Source organism: Somniosus microcephalus, chromosome 6 (genome assembly GCF_052327205.1).
Source record: "Somniosus microcephalus isolate GS21.2 chromosome 6, FLI_Smic_1.0, whole genome shotgun sequence".
Taxonomy (NCBI): domain Eukaryota; kingdom Metazoa; phylum Chordata; class Chondrichthyes; order Squaliformes; family Somniosidae; genus Somniosus; species Somniosus microcephalus.
The window spans coordinates 97,403,732-97,430,912 of record NC_140992.1 but is presented as its reverse complement, the minus strand read 5'-3'; the positions used below and the strand labels follow the sequence as shown (position 1 = coordinate 97,430,912).

Genomic DNA, 27,181 nt, shown 5'->3' with positions numbered 1-27,181 from the left:
TGTACCAATTTCCCACCATGTGTTAAGAAAGATGAGGCTGCTTATCTGTTTCATCTTTTCTCCACTCATTTGACTCCCCCGGTGCTGCTTCCAGTCACTCCTTCTTCTTAAACTGAAATCATGTGTCCATGAAGGCGTGGAAGTGACCTTTTTTAATAATGCTGTAATGCAAAGTAATTAAGTTAATACCAACATTTGAACCATCATGTGGCCACTCCTCAATGCTGTCTGTCTGTGTGCTGAAGTTGTCCAGCTGGTCAACATCATGCTGCCAAAATCTGCTGAACTAAAAGTTCACAAGCTCTGAATTCAGGACACCAGAAATGTTCTTGGCAATGGCACAGAAGTGCTGCTCATCCATGTCTGTTTTGCTGTGAGATGAGTTAACTCTAGCTGTCTCCTGAATTGCAACATGGCATCTCTGAGCTTTGTGTTGAATTTGGGTTATCCACCAATGTAAACACCCTCCCCTTTTCCATGACACATGCAACAGTGCTTTCTTGGTTATACTGTTGATGTTACTATTCATATTACTTATTTTAGCTAGTATTTTATAATTCACTGAATTCATGTTTATCATACAGAATCTGTTCTGTAATTTGCTAGAGCTCCTGGTACTATGGACCTTGCCCTGTTTTCATTGTGCATGTTTATACATTTGTTTGAAAGGCATGAGCCTAGAATTTCAACCGTGTGGCATAAAATGGGTGCCTAAGGGTCTAAGATGGAGGGCGACGAGTTCGCGCTCATTCCATGCCGGTAGTTTGTGGTCCGCCATATTTGACTGGGGTCCTCTGTAGATGTCCAGGACGCATGCCGGAAAGTATTAAAAATGCTCATTACAATATTTCAATTAATTTTTGTGAAATTGGTCTTCCCCAGTGCCTGACTTGCCATGTGATAAACTCAGTTAGCAAATCATGGCACTAACGGGCAACAAGGACTCTGCAGTGATGCTATTTCAGGGGCTCATCCACTCCAGGTTAGTTGCTGGTTTGTCCTTTTAGGCTACTGGTTAACTTCTGGGTGTTTTTTTTTGTCTATTTCCTGTGTTCTATAATGAATTGTGACTTCTGGTGCTGGACTGCATTTGCCTTCCTTCAAAACTGTTTTTATTGCAGTCATGGGTGGTCTTGTGGGTCTGCCTTTGGGCTGGAGGACAAGGGGCAGCAGCAAAGAGGACAAGGGGCAGCAGCAAAGAAGACAAGAGAGCAGGAGCAGCTGAGAGAAGAGGGAGGAGGAGGGCATTGCTCAGGAGGCCATAGCCACAGCAGGTCTTCAGGGAGAACTTCTCGCACCTTAAATTCACTGAGGAACAATGTGTCGGGCGCCTTTGTTTCACCAAGGAGGCTGTCGCTGAGCTATGTCACCTGCTGCAGCTTAAACTGGAGCCTCCAATCAGGGCATGGACAGCACTGCTTGTGGCTGTGGCTGTTAACCTTTATGCAACTGACTCCTTCCAAGCTGCTGCTGGTGACACCTCCCAGTTTCCTGTGCACCACTATCAGGGAGGTGACCGAGGCGCACTACACCAGGAAGAACATCTATGTCACTCTTATAATGGACAGAGTGAAGCAGGACGAGAGAGCACTAGGCTTCACCCAGATTGCAGGCTTCCCCAGAGTCCAAGGTGCCTACGTGCTCCCCATCACCGTCCTGGTATCTTTCTGATTAAAAAGGGATCCACTCCCTCAATATCCAGCTTGTTTGCGACCACTGACGCATCATGCAGGCCTGTGCCCAATTTCCTGGCAGCTGTCACGATTCAGTCTGGGTGGTGAGCGAGCAGGCCTGCTGAGAGAGGGCGCTGTGGGTTGGCCTATCTTTTAGTTGCCCTGTGGATATGGTAATATGGTTATTTGCAAAAGAGAGATTTTCTTTTTTAAACTGCAGTTTACCTGATTCCATTAATCACTCATCTGAGCCAGGTTTTTTTCATGCATTATTTCAAAGTTTAATTAATTTCAACTTTAATGAAGTTTTACTCAGTTAATGCTTCTTGTATTTTAACTTGGTTATGTAGTGATGGAAAGTACTGCCCAAGGGCCTGGGAAATTCCAGGCATTTTAATTACATGGATTTTTCTTTTCTTTCACTTTTTTTTTAATGTTTCTCCTTACTGAAGAAGTGCTACATAATTCTATCTCTACCCCTGCACCCCTCTTCCCCTCGCCCCCCAAACAAGGTGCAGTGATTGCTACGTATCTATGAAAAAGATTGGGTTTCATTTAAGTGGTGTATCAATAAATTATTTTAATAATGTAAGAAGTCACACAACACCAGGTTATAGTCCAACAGCTTTATTTGAAATCACAAGCTTTCGGAGCGCTGCTCCTTCGTCAGGTGAAGTGGAGAGATGCCTATAGACACAGCTTATATAGTCAGAGAATAATGCCAGATGATTACAGGTAATCTTTCTAACTGCCATTTATCACACCTCGGCAGAGAGATAATCACAGCAATCAAAGGTGTGAATGGTGTCCAAACAGGTCAGTCAGGAAAACATTATATCAAAGAACAATGAGGTGGGGTCACAAGAGGTCAAATGTTGCAGATGCTGGGGTCTATGGAAAACAAAAAACAGACAAAAAACATTTTTTTGCTGGAAATCACAGCAGGTCCAGCTGCATCTGTGTAGAGAGAACAAGCCAACGACGACTCGAGTCTGGATGACACCGGCATCACCACACCATGGTTATTTTAATAATGCAGCTAATTAACACACACTTGTGCTGTTCTATTGAATATTTGGACATTGTTATACACGCCCACATGTAATGTTTGCTAGTTGGATCTTGTGCCTAAAGCATCACCTGTCTCTAAACATAACCCAACAGTCCAAAAAAAATCCCTCCGCTGAATTTGTTACAACAGAGGGCCTGTTTCAACAACAAAGGAATAAGACTCCAAAACGATGCCTGGTGAGCTGCTGTTCATTCTTGAGCTGTACTAGTTATACAGTGGGTAAGTAATTTTAGTGGGGTTTTTTTTAAACCAATTTTAAAGCTTAAAATTAAGGGACTTGTATTGATGTACTTGGTTGAGAAGGAAGCTGTCAGTTGTGTTTGGTGATAATGTAGTTTGTACAGATTTGTGGAGCATTTGAATGTACCTGGTGAAGAGGTTTTTTCATTGTGAAACTATTAATGTTTGTGTGTTTCACTGCCAGTTTGCACTTCAAAGGTTTTGTGCGTTTACATTTTTCTCTCATAATTTGAATGGGGAAGAAGGGTGGCGACAGCAGTCTGATACCTGATACAATCACATGACAGTTGAAAATAATTCGCTGTAGTAGTACTGCACAAAACATCGTGTAAAGAGAAAAGTTAAAAAAAACTAGAACCCAATGTATCAATCTAGTCTTCAAATGTATCCAAACCATTGATCAGATAAGCAGGCAAACAATTATTTTGGAATGAATGGAGCAAATATTTCAACAAGAATAACTTGCATTTATATAGCACCTTTAACATCGAAAAGCATCCCAAAGGGCTTCGGAGAAGTCTGGATGGTGTGGTCGACTGTCAAAGGTTGCAGAGAAGGATGAGGAGCGATTAATGCACCACGGTGACTGGATGTAATTCTGGTTTGATTAGAGTGGGCTCAGTGCTGTGGAAGGGGCGAAAACTTGATTTGGAGAAATTCAAACGTGGAGTTGTGGGAAAGGCGGGCATGAATTTGGGAGGTGACCACATGTTCAAGGAATTTGGAGAGGTTGGAGATGAAGCAGGAGTTTGCAAGGACAGGGATGGAGAGTGGGCATTTTGAAGAGGGGGATGATGACACACTTTTTTAAAACGGAGAGGGACAGTACCCGAGAAGGGGGAAGCATTTTCAATGTCCTCTAGCATGGGGGGCCAGAAAGGGATGTTGGGTGGTCAACAGTTTAGTGGGAATGTTTAATTTGTGTTTATTTTAAAGTAAAATGGTGCAGATGCTAGAAATATGAAACCTAAATAGAAAATACTGAAGGCACATGGCAGGTCAGTCAGCATGTGTGGGAAGAATAGATCACGATGTTTCAGGTGTGGCTCTTCAGGACTGAGTTGGAGGAGTCCAAGTTCTGAAAAACCTGCACCCAAAACATAAACTTGTCTGTTTTCTCCACAGATGCTGACCGACTTCCTGTATGTGTCCAGCATTTTCTGTTTTTACTAGCTTTCCATTTACGTTCATTTTGTTTAAAAATTTAAATAAGTTTAAATCTGGACATGGCGGTGGAATTGCTTCTTGAGGTGATTTCACAAGAAGGTTTAGTGTGTTATATTTTTTCCAGAGTGTCTATTGACACCACTGTCGGCCATTGAGTTAGTGGCGGGGTGGGACTTATGGTAGGATTAACTGCGAACAGTGTATTTTACAGCAGAAAAAGTCTGTTTGCTCAGCAGAGTCCGTTTAAACAGCGCGCTACAGTAAACAGTCTACAGTCTATTTAAGAAGAGTCAGTACAAACTCCAGCAAACAAGACCAGAACTGCAGCAACATCTCCCGATAAAAGCAGGGTGATTTCTCCAGCACCATGCAGTGAGTGGAGGAGAGTTACATACAAATTGTGTGTAAAATGAATCCCAGTCACTTACAGCAGTGATTGATGGGGAAATTTTCCAATCACCTCCATTCTGACTGGGAATACAGGTGTCACGATATGCAGCCACTTCTCCAGTTCTTGGGCAAACATGGCCTGCTTCCTCAGTATATCTGACATTACAACACTGCTGCTGTGGTCAGGTTTCAGTTAGAGCAGAACCTAGGCCCCACCTGTATTTGTAAATGCATTGAGTTTAACACAAATGTACTGCTGTTGCACAACCCCCCACCCCGCCACCCATAATGTTGAGACAAACGTAACTTAGTCTGAACATTTATTCTATGTCTCCCTCCTTGTTTGCCTATAAGTTCCCAAAGATGTAGTACTGTAAAGTACAATTAGATAATTCAATTAAGATTTTTTTTGTACTGGTTAAATTTGCTAAAACTATTGTCTTGTCGATTAAAACCCTAGAATTTTACATTGCAGATGGGGACCATTCTGCCCATTTTGCCTGTGTTGGCTGTCGGAAAAAACTGCCCACTTACTCCCATTGCCCCGCCCTTTCCCTGTACACTTTAAAATTGTTACTTTCCATATATTTAATCACTTCTGTTGTAAAAGCTCTTGTGCATCCTACTTTCACTGCTGTTTCTGGTAGGACCTGCTATGCTTTGACTACCAATTGCTTAAAAAAAATCTCTTGATCTGTTCTTTTGGCAATCAACTTAAATTTACACCCTCTCGTTGACAACTCACTGACCGATGGAAATAATTTGTCCCAATTTAATGATCAAACTTTTTTTTCTTGTGATTTGGCAAATTAAAAAAAATTAAACCTCCAATGGCTGTGTCCTGCTCTTTGGAGCTTCCTCCCAGTGCTCCCCTCCTTTTGTTTCAAAATCCTCCTGGAAAAGGTGATGACAGCACTTCAGCAATATGGAGAAGCCATATCTGAGAGTGGGGGGGGGGGGTGGTTTATCAAAACATTTTTCTGTTTTAGATTTTAATGAAGCCACACAAACCCTATCATATCTTTTCAAACATTCAAGGAGCTGAGAGAATTTACATTTCTTAATGGAAATTTATTTGTGTTAAAATGATGTGCAATGTTGAGGTCAAGAATTTTGAATCTTCTGGCAAAAAATTAGCATTTCCTAATGGAAATTCATTGCTTCATTCCAGTGATATCTATTCCTTGGCCTAGATTAGGGTTGCAAAGGGGTGGAAAGTTTCCGGTAAATTTCCGGAAATTTTCCACGGGAAGTTTAGCTTGGGAATTTTGCCCAAAAAAGCACATGCTAGCATAATATTGTTCTTTTTGTATTTCCTTTTTTTCCACAGGTCCTCTCTTAAAATTACTAACCGAGATGGAATCTTAATTATTAAGGAATTTCTTAATCAATATATGTTTATCTTCTTACTTGGCTTGTTTTAATAATTACAAGTTTTGTGTGTGACTGTGAACAAATGTGTCCTGATTGGGTGGATGAGCGATTAGCTCCCTCTATTTGTAATATTTGCATATCGAATTGTGATTGGCCTGCAGGCATCTGTAAGACTGCTATGGTTTTTTTAAGATCCAGGTTAGGGGTCCTGAGGGAAGTCATTTTGTTTTCTGCTGATGTTGTGATGATGCAGTAAGTAAATCAGACTTTATACCAAATAAACCAGTTACTTGTTGAACTCTGCTGTCCTTCAATTTAAAATATACAAAATAATACACTATTGGTGATGTAGTGTCGTGTGTGTACAGGTCATGCTTCCATCACATGGAGCATCAGCAAAAATGTACTCACCCTGTTGCAATCGTGCTGATCGACCGCAGTTCGACACAGAGATGAATGCCCTTTATTTCTCTGCATAGAACAATGCCACGTTTACCGTCAGATGTGTGGAAGCATTTTACCCCAGGCATTAAAGATGGAAAGACTGTGTACATGTGCAAACACTGTAGAAAGCCATATGTAAAGAATGCCACAAAGATGCAGCAGCATTTATCCAAATGCAACAACTTCACTCAAAGCTCACAGCAGTCAGCCCAGAGTTCCTCTGCTTCCATTCAAGAAGATGATGGTTCTCATTCAGCATCAGGCTCCTTATCATCAGCAACTCCTGGCCCACTTGGAAGGTTCTTTGATACAATGGATAACCATAGCCAGAAGAATGCAGATGAGTGCCTTGCTCGAGCTGTATATGCAACAGGCTCACCCCTCATGCTCACAGCCAATGTGTACTGGAAGAGATTTTTCAATGTTATTCGCCCTGCATACTGTCCTCCCACCAGACATGCTTTGTCTACTTATTTGCTGGAGGCTGAGTATAAGAGTCCAAGGAAAGCTCAAAGACACGAAGGACAACAGACACACAGGCACATACATTGCTGATGAGCTGAAAGCGGTCATCAACGATCTTGGATCACAAAAGGTCTTTGCAGTAGTTACTGACAATGCTGCGAATATGAAGGCTGCTTGGGCTCAAGTGGAGGAGGCCTACCCTCATATTACGTCTATTGGGTGCGCAGCTCATGGGCTTAACCTGCTCCTCAAGGACATCATGGGTTTGAGAACCATGGAAGCACTGTACAAGAGAGCCAAGCAAGTTGTTAAGTATGTCAGGGGAAAACAGGTAGTTGCAGCAACCTACAACTCCAAGCAAATGACACAGAACAAGAACACAACACTGAAGCTGCCCAACAACACTAGATGGTGAGGTGTTGTCATAATGTACAACAGCCTTCTGGACGGTAAGGAGTCGCTGCAAGAAATGGCAATATCCCAGTCTGGGGATATGGAAACCACCATCAAGAAAATACTGCTGGGTGATGTGTTTTGGGAGAGAGTGGTTAGCAGCCTTAAACTACTCTCACCAGTAGCATCTGCAATTGCTCAGATTGAAGGAGACGACGCTGTCTTGTCAGATGTTCTCAGGCTTTTTACTGATTTTAAAAGAACAAATCAGCATTGCCCTACCCACATCCCTGCTGCTCAAAGCAGAGGAGAAGGCAATTGTTCAATTCATACAGATGCGTCAAGAATTTTGTGTCAAGCCGATTCATGCTGCAGCATACATGCTGGACCCAAAGCATGTTGGGAGACCAATACTTTCTGGAGAACAGATCAACAGCGCTTAGTGTGATTTCTACCCTCTCTCACCATCTCAATCTGGATGTGGGCAAAGTTCTGGGAAGTCTGGCAACGTTCTCTACCAAGCAAGGTCTTTGGAATGGGGATGGGATATGGGAATCATGCAAGCATATCAGTGCACATACCTGGTGGAAGGGACTTTGTGCATCTGAGGCCCTGTCACCTATTGCATCGGTGATACTCCAAATCCCACCTTCATCAGCGGCCTCTGAACGAAACTGGTCACTTTTTGGGAATACGCATACAAAGGTGCGCAACAGGCTGACTAACAAGAGAGTGGAGAAACTGGTGGCTATCCGGGCGAACCTGCAACTTATTGAGCCAGATACAGAAGTGTCCACCACACAGCTAGACACTGACACAGGAGGAAATGGACACGTCAGAGCCAGAGTCAGAGAATCAGGAGGAGCAATGAGGAGTAGAAGACTCAAAGGGACAAAATAAGGACAAATTACAGGCTAAATAAGCTGACGCTCTTTTTATTTTATTTTAGATGGGTCTTTTTTGTGGGGGTTCAATAAAGATCAAAATTATAACCTAAATAAAGTTTTGAAAGCCTGTTTTTATTTGTATGGAACAGTATGTCTATTTTGACGACAAAGATAATATAAGGGTCAGAGACAAAAACCATCAGTGTGCAAAAAAACTCTAAATTCCCATGGAAAGTTTCCTCTTTTTAAAAATTCCCAGAATTTTGCAATCCTAGCCTAGATCCAGTTTTCTTTGTGATATAAAGCCTGCACTGTGCTCAAAAGGTAGTGTTAGTAAAGTGATATACTGTTGCAGTAGGGTACTAATTGTGCACAATAACTCTAGTTTCTGTGCTCCTGCTTATTTGCTCATATGGGTGCAAAATAGTGACGTTACAGGATCGCTGGATGACAGAAGAAATGTTGGTTAGAATATTTCTCGATTGCTTTCTGTGCAAATCGGACATCATCCAATTAGGAGAAAAATATTTAAGCAGGCACCCTGCTAATGCAGAGCCATTTCCTTGCACTGCTGACTGTTCTCGACTGCTTGTCACAATAAAAAGAAAGGTCTTGCATTTATATATCACCTTTCATAACCTCGGGATGCTCCAATGCGCTTCACAGTCAATTAAGTACTTTTGAAGTGTAATCGCTGTTGCAATGTGTCTATTGACACCACTGTGTCAGCCAATGAGTTGGAGGCGGGGTGGGACTTTGGGCAGGATTTACAGCAAACAAGTTTATTTTACAGCAAACGAGATCTATGTGCAGTCTATTTAAAAAGAGTCTACGAACTGCCGCAAACAGAACTTGTGCATGACTGAAACTGCAGCAACTTCTCCCGATTAAAACACTGTGATTTCTCCAGCAAAATGCAGAGTGGAGGATAGTTATATTGTAGCGGTTCGTGTAGATCGCCACTAAATAAGAGAGTTTGACTTTGACGAACTATTAACAAGTTGTTTATTTACAGGAACAGACTAATTACATCAGGTAAGATGGCTGACTGTAGGAGCACCGTGGTGTAGGTCTTGTCCCAGCGGGGACTCCACGAGGACTGAGTTCGCAGTCCTGTGGGGAGTGTGATGACGTCATCGCGTTTGTGTTGTGGCGTCATCACGTTCGAGTTTTCCGCGCTTAGGGCGTCACGTGATGCGCGTCGTTGCGTCGCTGGCCGTTGAGGCCGAGGTTGCGAGGCCGGGCTGTGCCGGTGCTTGCCGCGGGAGCGGAAGATCGCGTCACTCCCGTCGGCTGGCCGTTGAGGCCGAAGACGCTAGGCCGGGCTGTGCCGGCGGCCGTCCTAGAAGGCCGAGTCGGGCCGCTGCACGTACGTCACGTCGTACGTGACGTCAGCGCGCTGGGGCACGTCTTAAAGGGGCAATGGCCCCAACAGGTAAGTTAAAAGGGCAACGGCCCCAAAAGGTAAGCTAAACATACAGTAAGGTAAGTTAAAGGGAATTATGTGTCTTTATGTAAGGTACAACCGGTGGTACCGCCACAATATACAAATTATGTGCGTAAAATTAATCCCAGTCACTTACAGCAGTGTGGTTTCCAGGTGTGATTGATGGGGGAATTGCCCATTCTGGCTGGGAATAGCGGTGTCACTATATGCAGCTGATCATCTTTGAAATAGTACCATGGGATTTTTTGACGTCCATTTGAGAGGGCAGAAGATGGGACCTCGGTTTAACGTCTCATCCAAAAGACAGCACGTCCGACAGTGCAGCACTCACTCAGTACTGCACTGGAGTGTCAGCCTAGATTATGTACTCAAGTTTCTGGCGTGGGACTTGAACCCACAACCTTCTGATTCAGAGACAAGAGCACGACCTGCTGAGCCATGGCTGACATGTGTAATAGCTTGTTAAAATCCACCTGATACACTTGTAAGGTGGCATCATGGTGTATGCCTCCATTATAAATGGAGATGTATTGTACAGCTCTTCCAGTAACACAAACTGGCTACTCTCCTCTGTAACAAATCTATATAATTTGGATTGTGAATACTTAGTTAAGTTACTGTCAGTTCAATTTAACGTGAAGGAATTTGAAATGAGACATGACTGCTAATTTGAAGCCATATAGAATATAAAATAACAAGGAATGTGGACAACCTTGGCTGTCCACAAAAGAATTGACAACCTTCTCTCAGATCTTCCAGCCTTTAATTTGAGTTACTGTCTGATTTTTTGGAACATCGCCTTGCTGGAGATGTTGTGGTACAAAGTTTGAAAGAAGTATCCATAAGTATGAACAGGAGCATATATCCTTGGATGTAAATATCAAGGAGAGCTGTCCTACAATACCAGATTGATCATTATCTTGGGTTTCTAAATAGCAACTAGTGTACTGGTTGCATTCAGTATCTTTTGCTACCAGTTTGCTTGGTCCTTGGAACATCAAAAGGACCCACTGACCCTGAACACGGGGGCTCCACAAGGATGTGTGCTGAGCCCCCTCCTCTACTCCCTCTTCACCCACGACTGTGTGGCTGTTCATGGTTCCAACACCATCATCAAGTTTGCGGATGATACCACGGTAGTAGGCCAGATCACCAACAATGATGAGTCAGCCTACAGGGAGGAGGTCCAGCATCTCGTGAAGTGGTGCGCCGATAACAACCTGGCCCTTAACATCAAGAAAACCAAAGAAATCATTGTGGACTTCAGGAAGTCTGTATCACAGTATGGTATGGCAGCTGTAGCTACTATGACCGGAAAGCCCTGCAGCGGGTAGTCAAAACTGCCCAACGCATTACCGGCACCCGGCTACCGACCATAGAGCACATATACCAGAAACGCTGTTTACGGAGGTCACGGTCCATCATCAAAGACCCTACCCACCCCAGCCACAGTCTGTTCGCCCTCCTGCCATCTGGGAGACGCTACAGATGCATTCGCACCCGTACGACCAGATTTAGGAACAGCTTCTTTCCCAGGGCTGTCATCCTACTGAACTCCACAAATAAACTCTAAAGCCTGCACATCTGCCAATGCACTTTATTATGGTTATTGTGATAAAAATAATAACTTCCGGGAAGTTATGTCATCACTTCCTGTGAACTATGAACTGTGTACATACCTCACTTCCTGTCATATGTCACTTCCTGTTGGACTGGTATAAATACTGGTCTGTTCAGTATTGTAAGAGGCTTCTACCAGAGGCATGGTAAAGACCTCTCTTGTATATAGTGTGTTTATAAGTTACTTAAAGCTTACTTTAAAGTTACTTGATGGTAAGTCTCCTTTTTCTTACATCAATTTAAGTAACTTAGTATTTACACTGACAAATACTAGACCTTCAGACAAACTCGGAAGTTAAGGATCCAGGGAACCACCCATCATGGAGAAAATCCTTAGACCTATTCGTCTGGACTTGGACCCAAATACACCAGCAGCTGGCAGGGTATGGAAGCATTGGTATCGTACTTTTGAGAATTTTCTGGATGAATGTAAAGCGGATGCTCCTGCTAAATTGAAGATACTTGTCAATTATGTGACCCCAAAAGTGTTCGAATATGTTGATGAATGGGATAATTACGAAGAGGTGATTCGGGCACTTAAGAAACTTTACGCGAAGACCCCAAATGAGGTCTATGCTAGACATCTACTGGCCACAGCCCAACAAGGGCCAGGGGAATCAATTGACGAATTCCTGCAAGAACTTCGCAGGCTCAGCGTAGATTGTAACTTTCAGGCAGCCTCAGCTGAGCTGTACCGCCAAGAAATGATTCGTGATGCTTTCATCTGCGGGATTGCCTCTCCATTTATACGCCAGCGTCTACTAGAAAGTAAAACACTTGAGCTACAAAAAGCTTTTGACCTAGCTTGTTCACTGGATTTGGCAAAGAGAAATGCAGACCTCTATCAGCTGCCCAGATCTCGATCTGCTGCTGTAGCTGCAACCAGACAATTCAAGCGGTCTCAGGTGAACCCTATCATGGGGGAATCTAATTCTGATGAAGAAGAGGAGGACGACCCCACTTTAGCAGCCTCTTGGCAATCTAGGAAGGAATGCTTCTTTTGTGGAGATGCTTTTCACCCTAGGAAAACCTGCCCTGCTCGCAATGCAATCTGCAGTTATTGCGGGGAAAAAAGGACACTTTGCTAAAGTTTGCCTATCAAGGGCCTCTACGAGGGCCAATCCAGCTAAGGCCTACCGAACTGCCCCAATTAGGGCCTATCAAGATGCTCCAGCTAGGACCTATCGAGCTTCCTCTCGAGCTCTCTCCCGAAGAAGCACACCGAGAGTTTTAGCCACTCTCTGTGCAACGACACCAATTACAGCTGCTTGCCCACAGAACCTGTCTCGTGCAGCCACAAAAATTTCAATTAAAGGGCATACCTTAGATGCCTTAATTGACTCAGGAAGTACTGATAGTTTCATTAAGGAACAGATTGTTGCGAAATTGAAACTACATGTCTTCCCATCGGACCAGGCAATTGCGATGGCCCAGTCATCACTTAATACCAGAATCTCCGGCTTTTGTGTTGTTGATATGACACTTCATGGTCGTATGTATCCCTCCACCCGACCTTCAGTGCTCAAGGACTTATGTAGTGATCTCCTCTTATGCTGTTTTTGGAAGTCCAGCCCTAAGAAACTCACCATTCAGTTTGGTGGATCCAAACCCGGACTTACTATTTCTAATATACCGTCTAAATTACCATTTTGTGCATTATCAGCAGCTTCACTTGATGAACCCTCATTATTTGCCAGTATTCCGCCTCAATGCGAACCGATAATAACGAAATCGCGGCGCTTTAATCAGGAAGACCAATCTTTTATTGCGGCTGAAATCTCTCGACTTCTAGCAGAGGATATCATTGAACCATGTTCGTCGCCCTGCCGGGCTCAAGTCGTCATTGTCAAGAACCCTCTAAAACCTCACAAACAGCGACTATGCATCGATTATTCGCAAACCATCAATCAATATACCGACTTGGACGCCTACCCATTGCCACGCATTGATGATATGGTTAATAAACTGGCCGAATACAAAGTGTTCTCAACTTACGATTTAAAAAGTGCCTATCATCAGTTACCCTTGAAGGTCTCAGATAAGCAGTACACAGCCTTTGAGGCTAATGGACGGCTGTACCAATTTCGTCGCCTCCCATTCGGGGTTACTAATGGAGTGGCTGTCTTTCAACGGGCAATGGATGGCCTGGTTAAGCAGGAAAACCTAAGGGACACTTTTCCCTATCTTGATAACATTACCATTGCAGGTCACGATCAACAGGAACACGACTCCAAACTCCAAAAATTTCGGGATGCCCTCCATCGCCGTAATTTGACCCTGAATGAATCCAAATCTGTTGAGTCGCAACCGACCATCAACATCCTTGGCTACTGCGTAGGCAATGGTATCATTAAGCCAGACCCAGAAAGACTTCGCCCGCTCCAAGAGCTCCCGTCACCTAAGAATCCGGCTGCTTTACGTCGGGCTCTCGGTCTGTTTGCATACTACGCTAAATGGATTCCTCATTTTTCGGACAAAATCCAACCCTTGCTGCATGCTAGATCATTTCCACTGGGAACAGCGGCTGTTGCAGCCTTTAACCTTCTCAAAAAACAGTTGGAGAAAGCGGCTCTTCACTCCATCGATGAGAATCTCCCTTTCGTGGTTGAATGTGATGCCTCGGAGGTGGCGATCTCGGCTACTCTGAATCAGGAAGGTCGTCCTGTAGCATTTATGTCCAGGACCTTACAAGGTGCCGAGCTACATTATCCTCCGGTTGAGAAAGAAGCCACAGCCATCATAGAGGCAGTACCGAAGTGGAACCATTTTCCAGCTCGCCAGCACTTTACATTGATCACGGACCAACGATCAGTCGCCTTCATGCTCGATAATCGAAAACGAACCAAAATTAAGAATAATAAAATACAACTTTGGAGGATGGAACTGGCCTCTTTTGGTTATACCATTCTCTATCGGCCTGGCAAGGAGAATGTGGCCCCGGACACCCTCACACGGGCATTCTGCTCCACTATGTCATCCTCCACTCTTATGGATGTCCACAATGGTTTGTGTCATCCTGGCGTTACGCGCATGCTACATTTCGTACGATCACGGAATCTCCCTTTTTCCACTGGAGATGTAAAGAAAATATGCTCAGAATGCCGGCTTTGTGCGGAATTAAAACCTCAGTTCTTCCGCCCCTCAGATGGTATACTCATACATGCAACCCAACCGATGCAACGACTTAGCATCGATTTTAAGGGCCCAGTGCCCTCTTCAACTCGGAACACATATTTGCTCACCATGATCGACGAATATTCACGTTTTCCGTTTGCCTTCCCCTGCTCCAATATGCTGGCGTCCACAGTAATCTGCTGCCTTGAGCAGGTATTTTCTCTCTGTGGCATGCCGGCTTATATTCACGCAGATCGGGGTCCATCCTTTATGTCAAGGGAACTCGAGGACTACCTCTCAGAATGGGGAATTGCTACAAGCAAAACAACACCATACCATCCCATTGGAAATGGGCAGGTAGAGAGGTATAACGGTATCATCTGGAATTCCGTACGTCTCGCTTTAAGATCTCGGGGCCTACCAGACCAGCAATGGGAAACAGTGCTTCCGGATGCATTGCACTCTATACGGTCCCTGCTTTCTACAGCCACAAATACTACACCTCATGAGCGGTTCTTTGGATTCCAGCGTCGCTCATCTCATGGGACATCACTCCCGTCATGGCTAACTACTCCTGGACCTGTATTACTCCGAAGATACGTTCGGACGTCTAAAAATGACCCTCTTGTAGACGAGGTCGAACTAACCGATGCCAACCCCACCTATGCAAACATACGATATTCCGACGGCCGAGAATCTACCGTATCATTACGGGATCTGGCTCCCTGCCCACCAGGACCTAGTGGGACATCGGGTGATGGCATTTCACCAGGAAACTCTTGGGACCTATCGGGTACCCCTCTCCAGGATCCTGATCGGACACCAACTAGCTTGGTGCCGGTAGAACCCCGTGCTCAAGGTTGCGACCCTCCCAGTACCGCGCATGAAAGTACTGATCCGCCACAGACCAGCTCTGCACCTCCCTCTGAACAGAGGCAGTCCGACTTTGAACCTATTGGGGCTCGTACTCGAAGCCATGATCTCCCCGACCCTTCACAGGGCAATCCAGGCCACACAGACTCTGACCAATGGCCAACCGCATGTAAGCGGACCAGCGACCCTCTACGACGGGAATCCAAACGGGTGCGACTCTTCCTTGTTCGGTGGCTGCGGACCAAAAGGTAGACCACAGCCTCCTAATCCTGCAGGAGGGAAGAATGTGATAAAAATAATAACTTCCGGGAAGTTATGTCATCACTTCCTGTGAACTATGAACTATGAACTGTGTACATACCTCACTTCCTGTCATATGTCACTTCCTGTTGGACTGGTATAAATACTGGTCTGTTCAGTATTGTAAGAGGCTTCTACCAGAGGCATGGTAAAGACCTCTCTTGTATATAGTGTGTTTATAAGTTACTTAAAGCTTACTTTAAAGTTACTTGATGGTAAGTCTCCTTTTTCTTACATCAGTTATGTTTATGTTAATGTATTACAAGCCAAATGTATGTTGAATGTTTAAATGTCTTAATCTAAATGTACACTCTCGGGAGCCGCAAGCCTACATTTCATTGTACTGCACTTGTGCACTAACAATGACAAAAGTTGATTTGATTTGATTAAACTCACTAGTGATCACTAGTTGAATCAACTTTAGTATATTTAATGCAGAAAAGTGCTACCTGCCTTTTTAAGTGTGTACATATAGCTGATCTTGTACAGAAGGGATAATTGTGTAGTGCTTTTTAAACATTTAAAGAGTCAAGTGATTTTTGATACTTTTATCTATTCCGAGAAATGAATACACTACGTGCATAGCTTATCGTCTGAACTGTAATCCTATTTGAAAGTTTAATTACATGTTTGAACAGAGGCCTGACTCTGATTACATGGATTCCTAAGCCCCATGGTGAAAAGCGAAAGTTCAAACATATTACCACCAGCTGTCGCCCAGTGTTAACTTAAAATTGAAGACTGAGCTGTGCATCAGTTTTGAACATATTTCTTTTATCTCTGGGTTTGGATGGAGCTCAAAGTTGGCATAAAGGTCTGTGTTTGCTCCCTGTCCAAAGCATCAATGAAGGACGTTTCAAGTCTATATCTCAACGAATTTGAATTGAGGTACTAAATTGATTTTTTAAAATTCAGCCCTAATATTTATTTTCTACTATGAGGCAGAGAGGCTATAGGTTACAAAAATGAAAACATTTGTAAGTGTTACTATTTTATTGTAGACAATGTTTGATATATTATGAGTGTAAAAAATAGCATCTCATGGGTACCTTGCCAACTGAAGAGTGCTCAATACTGGTGGAGATGAGAAAAATCCCTTTTCCCAGGAGTTGACTGATAAACATGGGGAGCATTCAGTGGGGGAAAAATAAATCTTTTTGCCTCTGCAGGGGCATTTGATTATTTACTTATCAGCTTCATGGAGTTTTCCTATATAGGTCTATTTATACATATTTTTTAAATCCAGCATTCTTGACAAAGTCTCCATAGATGTGAAAAATAGTTTTTTTTTTAGTACTTGACAGCTCAAATGAGAATTTGTAATTTTAAATCAATCAATGGATCCTTAACAAGTAGGAAACTTTAACATTTTTTATTTCCAGTAAATAGACCCCGAGAGGAGCCAATCACTGTTTCTGCTTTTGGGTAAACGCAGGATTAAAATAAGCAGACATGCAGTTTGATCAGTAAAACTGGAGCAATTGTAAAGAATGTGGGTCCATGTGACTGATATTAGTAGATAGTGTGGACAGTTGCAGGGTTTTAATTAGTCTTTTTTATAAAAAAAAAAAAAAAAAAAAATTTTTTGTAGTATTGAGGAATTCTGAACCAGATTGCCTTGTTCATACTACAGTGGCTTTGGCAATCATTTTTTTAAGTTTTCCAGTTTTGTAGTGCCATGGGAAGAAAAAGAACTTGCATTTATATAAAAGCAAAATCCTGTGGATGCTGAAATCTGAAATAAGAACAGAAAATGCTGGAAATACTCAGCAGATCAGGCAGCATCTGTAGAGAGAGAAAGGGTTAACGAATCAGGTCGATGACCCTTCATCAGAACTGGAAAAAGCTGGAGATGGAACAGGTTTTTAAGTATGTGTAGGGGCAGGGAAAGGGGGTAGGGGAGGAAAGAACAAAAGGGAAGGTCTGTGATAGGATGGAAGGCAGAAGAGATTAAAAGACAAAAGGGATGTTGGTGCAAGGCAAAAGGAGATGGTAATGGGACAAGTTAAGAAACAAAAGATGACTCTAGATGAAGTGTAAATGGCAATGGCAGAATCATCAACAGCTGCCATGTGAGAGGGGAAAAAAGAACAAATAGGGGCCGAGGTTATAGTCTGAAATTGTTGAACTCGATGCTGAGTCCAGAAGGCTGTGAAGTGCCTAAGCTAAAGATGAGGTGCTGTTCCTCAAGTTTATGTTGAGCTTCGTTGGAACAGTGTAAGAGGCTGAGGACAGTGAGGTCTGAGTGGGAGTGGAGTGGAGTGGAGAATTAAAGTGACAGGCGACCGGAAGCTCGGGGTCACGCTTACGGACTGAATGGAGGTGTTCTACAAAGCGGTCACCCAATCTGCGTTTGGTCTCTCCAATGTGGAGGAGACTGCATTGTGAGCAGTGAATACTGTATACTAAATCGCAAGAAGTACAAGTAAATCGCTGCTTCACCTGGAAGGAGTGTTTGGGACCCTGGACAGTGGGAAGGGAGGAGGTTGTGGGGGACTACGGTCTCCCGTGTAAAGAAATAGGCAACACAGCGAGCTACAAGAAATAGGTCTTTACTCCAACTCTCTCAATACAGTACTGAATTCGTGAAGCCCGCGAACCTGTGATGACTCACGGATTGGTCACCTGCTGGAACCTGATTGGTTTTCCTTCTCTCAGCAGCAGGCAAGTCTGAACATGCCTTATTCCTCTCAGCTTGCAACTGTCTTGCGGGGGGAGGGGAATACAGCAGTTAAAAGGGGATTATACAGGTTTATCTACATACACAGTGTTTCCCCAATGTGGCAACGCCACATACGCCCCCCCCAGAATCCTCGTTAACTGTAAAAGTCAGTCTCTGCGGAGGTTTGACCAAGCGGCCGTAACGACTGTAGTAGCCATCTGGCGTGTGAGGAGGGCTGTCTGGGAGGTCGGCCAGTTGGTTCGTCGGCTGGTCTGCCGGTGGACTGGCTGGACGGGCTGCTGGCGAAGGTGGGGCGGCGGCCGGAAAGTAAGGTTCTGGCGTGTCTTGGTCCTCTTGTGGGGCCGCCACCAACGCGGGAGGTCTGCCCCGCCGTGGGGGAAGAGCCGGCCGAAACGGGAAGCCGAGGTCCAGGTGCGCCGGTTTGAGGCGGTCTACTGAAATAAGGTCCGGCTTCCCGCCGACATCGATAAGAAAAGCTTTGTCCCCTGTCTCCAATACTGGGAAGGGGCCGGTGTATGGTGCCTGCAGCGGGCCTCTGTGCGCGTCCCGGCGCACGAAGACGAACTCCGCATGTCGTAAGTCTCGAGGCACATAGGACGGCTGCGGGCCGTGTTGCGAAGTGGGCACTGGACGGAATTGCTGGGCCGCGTCCTGGTGCAGGGAAAGCTGTCTGGCGGCCGACCACGGCTCCGTTGTCGGGGAGGAAGTCACCTGGTACTCTGAGCGGTTGGCCGTAGACCATCCCGGGCGCGGAGGTCCTCTTTGGGCGTGGCACGCAATCCCAGGAGAACCCAGGGTAGTTTGTCGATCCAGCTGGTGTCGACCAGGCTGGCGCGGAGGGAGGCTTTCAAAGAACGATGAAAGTGCTCGCAGAGCCCGTTGGCCTGCGGGTGGTAGGCTGTTGTCCTGTGCAACTTGGTGCCGAGGCCGATGATGATGGCATTCCACAAGTGGGAGGTGAACTGGGGGCCTCTGTCCGAGGATATGTCGGTGGGCACGCCGAACCGGGCCACCCATGTCGAGACGAATGCTCGCGCGACGTCGGTCGTGGTGGTGGAGGCGAGGGGAACCACCTCGGGCCATCTGGTGGTGCGGTCGACAATCGTGAGCAGGTGTGTAAAACCGTGCGACGGCGGCAAGGGGCCTACCAGATCGACGTGGACGTGGTCGAAACGCCTCTCTGGCACCGGGAAACACTCCAATGGCGCCTTGGTGTGCTGCTGGACCTTAACGCGCTGACACGGCATGCATGTGTTGGTCCAGTCTCTCGCATCTTTGTGGAGTCCAGGCCAGACGAACTTGGCGGACATAAGTTTCTGAGACGCACGCATCCCTGGATGTGAGAGGCCGTGGATGATGTCGAAAACTCGCTTGCGCCAGGCGGATGGAACGACCGGCGTAGGCGAGGGGACTGAGACGTCGCACAGGAGGGTTGTGCCGGCTGCGTGGAAGTGGATGTCGGCCAGGGTGAGGCTGGTAGTTGACGTCCTGAGGGCCTGGATCTCCGCGTCGGCAGCCTGGTCACTCGCCATGCTGGCGTAGTCGACGTCCAGGTGCACTGCGTGGAGCGAGGGTCTTGAGAGGCAGTCGGCCACCAAATTGTCCTTGCCGGCGACGTGGCGGATGTCCGTGGTGAACTCAGAGATGAAGTTGAGTTGGCGCTGTTGGCGCGCGGACCAGGGTTCAGTTACTTTGGCCATGGCGAAAGTGAGCGGCTTGTGGTCCACGAATGCGGTGAACGGCCGGCCTTCCAGAAGGAAACGGAAGTGCCGGATTGCCAGGAACCGGGCCAGGAGCTCTCTGTCGACCGTGCTGTAAGCCTGCTCGTTCTTGCGCAGCTGTCGGCTGAAAAATGCCAGTGGCTGCCACGCGCCTTCGACCCACTGTTGCTGGACGGCGCCGAACCTGATTGGTTTTCCTTCTATCAGCAGCAGGCAAGTCTGAACGTGCCTTATTCCTCTCCGCTTGCAACTGTCTTGCGGGGGGAGGGGAATACAGCAGTTAAAAGGGGATTATACAGGTTTAGCTACATAGTGTTTCCCCAATGTAAAAGGGCAGGTATTGCATCTCCTGCGCTTGCACGGGAAAGGGCCGTGGGAAGGGGAAGGGGTGTTGGGGGTGATAGAGGAGTGGACCAGGGTCTTGTGGAGGCAGTGGTCCCTTCGGAATGCTGAAAGGGGAGGGGAAGATGTTTTTGGTGGTGGGATCACACTGGAGGTAGTGGAAATGGCGGAGAATGATCCATTGAATGTGGCGGCTGGTGGGGTGAAAGGTGAGAACAAGGGGAACCCTATCATGGTTCTGGGAGGGAGGGGAAGGAGAAGTGCGGGAAATAGAATGGACACGGTCAAGGGCCATGTCAACCACGGTAGAGGAGAATCCTTCGTTGAGGGAAAAGGAAGACATATCGGAAGCCCTCGTATGGAAGGTTGCATCGTCCGAGCAGATGGGGTGGAGACGGCGAAACAACACTGAGCTCTTTTCCCGTCTCATTCGTCTCCAAGCCCACTTCTTTGGCCAGGAGCACAGCAGACCCTTTCTCCAGTTTTCAGAATTCACGTTCTACCTGGACCCCTCCCTCTGGCCTCTTAACCTCTCGATCTTTTCATTGCAAACTGCCGGTGTGACTTCGGCCGTCTCAATTTCTCTGCACCCCTCACTCAGTCCAACCTACCTCCCTCTGAACTTGCAGCACTCCATTCTCTCAGATCCAACCCCAACATTGTCATTAAAACTGCTGACAAGGGTGACACTGTTGTTGTTTAGTGAACCGACCTCTAGCTAGCAAAGGCTGAATGCCAACTCTCTGACACCTCCTCCTACCTCCCCCTGGACCATGACTCCACTACTGAACATCAAGCCATTGTTTCCAAGACCGTCACTGACCTCATCTCCTCTGGAGATCTTCCCTCCATGGCTGTCAACATCATAGTTCCCCAACCACGCACAGCCCGCTTCCACCTCCTTCCCAAGAACCACAAACAAGATTGCCCTAGTAGACCCAGCCTGTTCTTGCCCCAAAGAACTTATCTCTTCCTATCTCAACTCCCTGTTTTTTCTCCCCTTGTTCAGTCTCTTCCCGCCTATATCCGCGACTCTTCTAACACCCTCCGCCACTTTAACAGTTTCCAGTTTCCTGGCCCTGACCGTCTCCTTTTCAATATGAACGTCCAACCCCTCTACACCTCCATCTCCCACCAAGATGGCCTGAGGGCGCTCCGCTTCTTCCTTGAACAGAGGCTCAACCAGTCACCATCTACCTCCGCCTGGCTGAACAACTTCTCACATTGAACAACTTCTTTGACTCCACTCACTTCCTCCAAATTAAAGGTGTTGCTATGGGAACTCACATGGGTCCTAGCTATGCCTGCCTTTTCGTGGGATATGTGAAACATTCTTTGTTCCGGTCCCCTCCCTCGCCTCTTTCCGATGACTGTATTGGTGCCGTTTCCTGCTCTTGCCAAACTGGAAAATTTCATTCACTTTGCTTCCAAATTCCACCCTTTCCCTCGCCTTCAGAGTCCATCTCCGACTCTTCCCTTCCTCGACTTCTAGGTCTCCATTTCTGGGGATAGGCTGTTGACAAACATTCACTATAAGCCCACTGACTTCCACAGCTACCTGGACTATACTTCCTCCCACACCGCTTCCTGTAAGAACTCTATTTCATTCTCCCAGTTTCTCCGTCTCCACCCCATCTGCTCAGACGATGCCACCTTCCATACTAGTGCTTCCATCATGGCTTCCTTTTTCCTCAACCAAGGATTCCCCTCTACAGTGGTTGACACGGCCCTTGACCATGTCCGTTCTATTTCCCGCACTTCTGCTCTCACCCCTTCCCCTCCCTCCCAGAACCACGATAGGGTTCCCCTTGTTCTCATCTTTCACCCCACCAGCCACCACATTCAATGGATCATCCTCCGCCATTTCCGCCACCTCCAGCGCGATTCCACCACCAAACACATCTTCCCCTCCCCTTTCAGCATTTCGAAGGGACTGCTGCCTCTGCGACACCCTGGTCCACTCCTCTTATCACCCCTTCCACTTCCCATGCCAGCACAGGAGACGCAACACCTGCCCTTTTACCTCCTCCCTTCCCACTGTCCAGGGCCCCAAACACTCCTTCCAGGTGAAACAGTGATTTACTTGTTGCACTTGCAATTTAGTATACTGTATTCGCTGCTCACGATGTGGTCTCCTCTACACTGGGGAGTCCAAATGCTGATTGGGTGACCGCTTTGCGGAACACCTCCGTTAAGTCCGTAAGCGTGACCCCGAGCTTCCGGTTGCCTGTCACTTTAATTGTCCGCTCCACTCCCACTTTGATCTCTCCGTCCTCGGCCTCTTACACTGTTCCAATGAAGCTCAGCATAAGCTCGAGGAACAGCACCTCATCTTTCGATTTGGCACTTTACAGCCTTCTGGACTCTACATCGAGTTTAACAATTTCAGACCATAACCTCGGCCCCTATTTCTTTTTTCTCTCTCTCACATGGCAGCTGTTGATGATTCTGCCAGTGCCATTAACACCTCATCTTGAGTCATCTTTTGTTTCTTAACTTGTCCCATTACCATCTCCTTTTGCCTTGCACCATCATCCCTTTTGTCTCTTAATCACTCCTGCCTTCCACCCTATCACAGACCTTCCCTTTTGTTCTTTCCTCCCCTCCTCCCTTTCCCTGCCCCTACACTTGCTTAAAAATCTGTTACATCTCTAACTTTTTCCAGTTCTGACAAAGGGTCATCAACCTGAAATGTTAACTCTGTTTCTCTCTCTACAGATGCTGCCTGACCTGCTGAGTATTTACAGCATTTTCTGTTTGTTATTTTGCATTTATATAGCCCCTTTCACAGTCTTAGGATGTCACACAGTCAGTCAAGTACTTTTGTAATGCAGTCATTTTTGTAATGTGGAGAAACAATACAGCCAATTTACGCTCAGCATTGAGATTAATTAATGACTAGATAATCTGTTTGTGATGTTGGTTGAGGGATAAATACTGGCTTGGACACCGGTAGAACTCCCTTGCTCCTCTTCAAATCGTGCCACAGGATCGATCACATCCACATGAAAGGGCAGCCAGAGCCGCCGTTTAATATCTCGTGTGAAAGATGGAGTCTCCGACAGTGCAGAACTCCCATAGATCTGTGTGAAGTGTCTGCCTAGATTATGTGCTCAAATTTCTGGAGTGGGGCTTGAACCCACAACCTTCTGTTTCAGAGATAAGAGTGTTACCATTCAGCCAAGGCTCATAACATTGAAAGCTTTCACTGCTGAAAGAAACGTCTTTGCTCTGCTGGATTAACTACATAAGTGAATGGAAAATAATACTTGCATTATTACATCTCCAATTATTTAACATTTTCTTCAAACCTTTCTTGAAATTTTGCTCTTAAATGCATTAAAGTTTTTTTGCTATCTTTTGTAGATGAAGTACTCATTTCACTTACTACATTGGGATGTAAACTTGCATTCCACAAACCTTATGTACAGAATCTTAACTAAGCACATTCACACTTGAGCTTTTTTTTCAGCTTGTAAAGTATATGTATACAAACTAGCTCCCTTCCCATAGGAATGTTTTGAGCATGGTATACTGTGGTCTTTTTTGCAGTATTCTGTTACAATAATAATTGTTTTCTCTTCGAACTTGCAGTGCTGAACCCACGGGAAGATGACGGAAGAGGTGATAGTGATTGCCAAGTTTGACTATGTGGCCCAGCAGGAGCAAGAACTGGACATAAAGAAGAATGAGCGATTGTGGCTGTTGGATGACTCCAAGTCATGGTGGCGTGTTCGAAACTCCATAAACAAAACTGGCTTTGTACCTTCAAATTATGTGGAAAGAAAGAACAGTGCCAGGAAAGCTTCTATTGTGAAGAACCTGAAGGATACCTTGGGTAAGGTTGTCATTGACGATGGATGCTGGAGTATTGTAACACAGTAAAACTATTTGATTTTAGTTTTAAAAAAACTTCTAGCCCAAAATACAAATGATGTCTTTATTGAAAACTCTTCCTGTCAGAGTGTGAAGCCAAATTGTGATTATCAGCAGCCATAATCATGAGGGAATATTGCAGCACTGAAAGATAGAAATGCCAGTGGGTATTTAAATGATTAAAATTGGGCAGATGGGTGGATGGTAATGGAGGAAATATATACAATGAAAATATTATGCTGCTGAATGCAATGCTCTTGTAATCATCTGTTCTGTCTTTTTAAATCGTTCTAATAAAACTTAGCACGTATTACGAGGTCCGACAGAACGGAATGCAGATGAAATCGAAATTCTCTTATTTTAAGACACATGACATCCAATAAGTACTTTTTAAAGGAAAGATTTCTGTAGACATGCTGCAGAGTAATCAATTCTTCTGAGAGATATATACTAACATTGTTTATGTGCATTATTTAAACAAGAGCTGTAAGATAAGCATTTATTAACTATTTGCAGATGTATAGCTATGCAATCTCCTTTACTTTTCTGCAGCCACTTTTCGGAATACTCAGCAGATTGAACGTTGTATGCTTTGTTTGATTATAAATAGATGAATTTAATAGAATACATAACCGCCTTTATTTCTAAATGCAAGACAAATGGGTAATTCTGCACAAGCACAGGTAATCATGGATTTTGTTTCCAAATTTTAAAAAATTGCACAATATAAAATAATGGATTTTGGAAAAACAGTAATATGGTTTCAACAATATCTTATTAGCTATTTGTAAACCTCAAAGTTCATCACCTAAACTTCTAGATTGTATTATAATCTGAATCATCTGTAATCTTTGAACTGAATCCTTAAACTATTCTTCTCTCTTCTCTGTATATTTGTACCTTGATGTGTATCCCTGTCGATCTTGGCTGACAAATTGCATAAGAAAATGGTATGGGCAGTTTAAGAATCTGTGGAGAAGTGGTTCAATGAGGGATGACTACACAGATTCAACTCTGTTATTCCTCCATGTGAAGACGATTGAGTTGAGCTGTTAAGTCTATCATGTTCTTGCTGCTTGTTCTGTGAAGAAATGGCACAAGCAAAATAATAATCAAAAGTGACTCCACAAATATCTTCCCCCCCCCCCCCCACCAAGAGAACAAGGAAAGCAATTGTGGGTTGTGTGTATTTTGATTTTCATTTACCTATGGGTCCACAGTCGTTTGAAGAATTGCTTCCAGACATGTGCATGAGAAACTCATCCGCTCCCATTATTCTCACTTTTCAACCCACCGTCGAACACAAAAACCTGAAAGCTGATTTAAAAATTATATGGGACTTTGCTAGTTCAGGATTCTCAATCCGGCACCAGACATTCTTATTTCCTAATCATTCTCGCGATGTGGGCATCATGGCGAGACTGGCATTATTCCCCGAGTTGCTTTGAGAAGCTGGTGGTGGGTCAATTCTTTGGAGTCACGTATAGGCCAGACCAGGTAAGGACAGCAGGTTTCCTTCCCTAAAGGGAAATCAGTTGGGTTTTTAACGGGTACAGTAGCATAATGGCTATGTTGCTGGACTAGTAATCCAGAGATGTGAATTCAAATCCCACCACGGCAGCTGGGGAATTTAAATTCAGTTCAGTAAATCTGGAATGTAAATCTGGAATAAAAAACTAGCATCAGTAATGGTGCAACATGAAACTACCAGATTGTCATAAACACCTATTTGGTTCACTCATATCCTTTAGGGAAGGAAATCTACCGTCCTTACCCAGTCTGGCCTATATATGACTCCAGGTCCACAGCAATGTGGTTGACTCTTAACTGCCCACTGAAATGGTCTAGCAAGCCACTCGGTTGTATGGGCCACCACCTCGAGGGCAATTGAGGTTGGGCAATAAATGCTGGCCTTGCTGGCGTTTTCCACATCCCATGAATGAATTTTAAAAAACGCTTCATAGTCACTTTTAATACCACCCTTTTGTTTTAATTTCCAGATTTTTAAAAACTGAATTCAAATTCTGCAGGGAGAGATTTGCACTCCTGTTCTCTGGAATACTAGACCAGCAACATAACCACTACACTACCATACCCTGGCTACTGAAACGTTCTTATTAAAAGCCCGATTGCTGTACTGCGCTACGTTATTTTGCAACCTTCCTTTCTGCCTATACTTAGCTTTGGTGCAATGTATGATTTCATAGTCTATAGGGTTTCCCCTCAGTTTGCAACAGCTACTACTTTCATTTTTATCGTGCACTTCATGTAAAAAAAACTTCCCACGGTACTTCACAGAGGCATAATCAGAAAACAAATGGACGACGTATAGTGATCTTGGGAGGAGTGATCAAAAATTTGGTCAAAGTAGTTTTTTTTAGAGGGTTCAAAAGAGAAGCGAGAGGTGGTGCGGCGGATGAGCTTATGGATGGAATTCCAGAATTTGGGGCCTGAACGGCTGCCAGTGGGGCAAATGGAGGGCATGATGCAGAAGCAACTAGAGTCCCAGGGACTGCAAGTTCTTGGGAGGGGGCTGTAGGGTTGGAGAAGGTATGAGATGGGGATTTGTGAGACCGTGAATGAGTTTGAACATGCGGATGAGATTTTTTAAATTGGGGGACTGTTAGCCAATGTAGGTCAGCGAGGACTCTAGCACAGGCAGCAGATGTTTGGATAAGCTGAAGTATACAGCGTGTGGAGGATGGGAGGCAACCAGGAGAGCATTGGAATAGTTGAGTCTGGAGGTGACAGAGACATGGATGAGAGTATCACCATCAGGTAGGCTGAGGCTGGAACAGAAAAAGGCAATTTTTTATGGTGGATGCAGGTGGTCGTTGTGATGAAGGGGATATGGAAACTCCGCTTTGGATGCCAAGATCTGGTTCAACTGGAGACCATGGCCAGGGAGGGAGATGGAATTGGTGGCAAGTGTGCAAAGTTTATGGCAGGGGATGAAGACAAGATTATGGCTTCTGTCTTCCCAATGCTTAGTTGAAGGAAATTGTAGCTCATTTAAGACTGGATGTCGGACAAGCAGTCTTGACAGCACAGAGGCAGTGGAGAGTGAGGCTCAATTGTGCTTGATGTGGACCAGCCATAT

General features: G+C 45.1%; 1 protein-coding gene across 18 annotated transcripts in view; it reads left to right on the top strand.

The window, feature by feature from the left end:
* The window catches only part of LOC147115941 (SH2/SH3 adapter protein NCK1-like), a 238,719-nt gene that overhangs the window by 125,115 nt on the left and 86,423 nt on the right, over window positions 1–27,181 (top strand). For all 18 annotated transcript variants that reach the window (XM_085990612.1, XM_085990607.1, XM_085990605.1 and 15 more), the window contains one exon: window positions 23,800–24,043. In XM_085990612.1, the coding sequence (XP_085846738.1) occupies window positions 23,818–24,043 (226 nt within the window). In that variant the 5' untranslated portion in view covers window positions 23,800–23,817. The remainder of the gene's footprint in view (window positions 1–23,799; window positions 24,044–27,181) is intronic.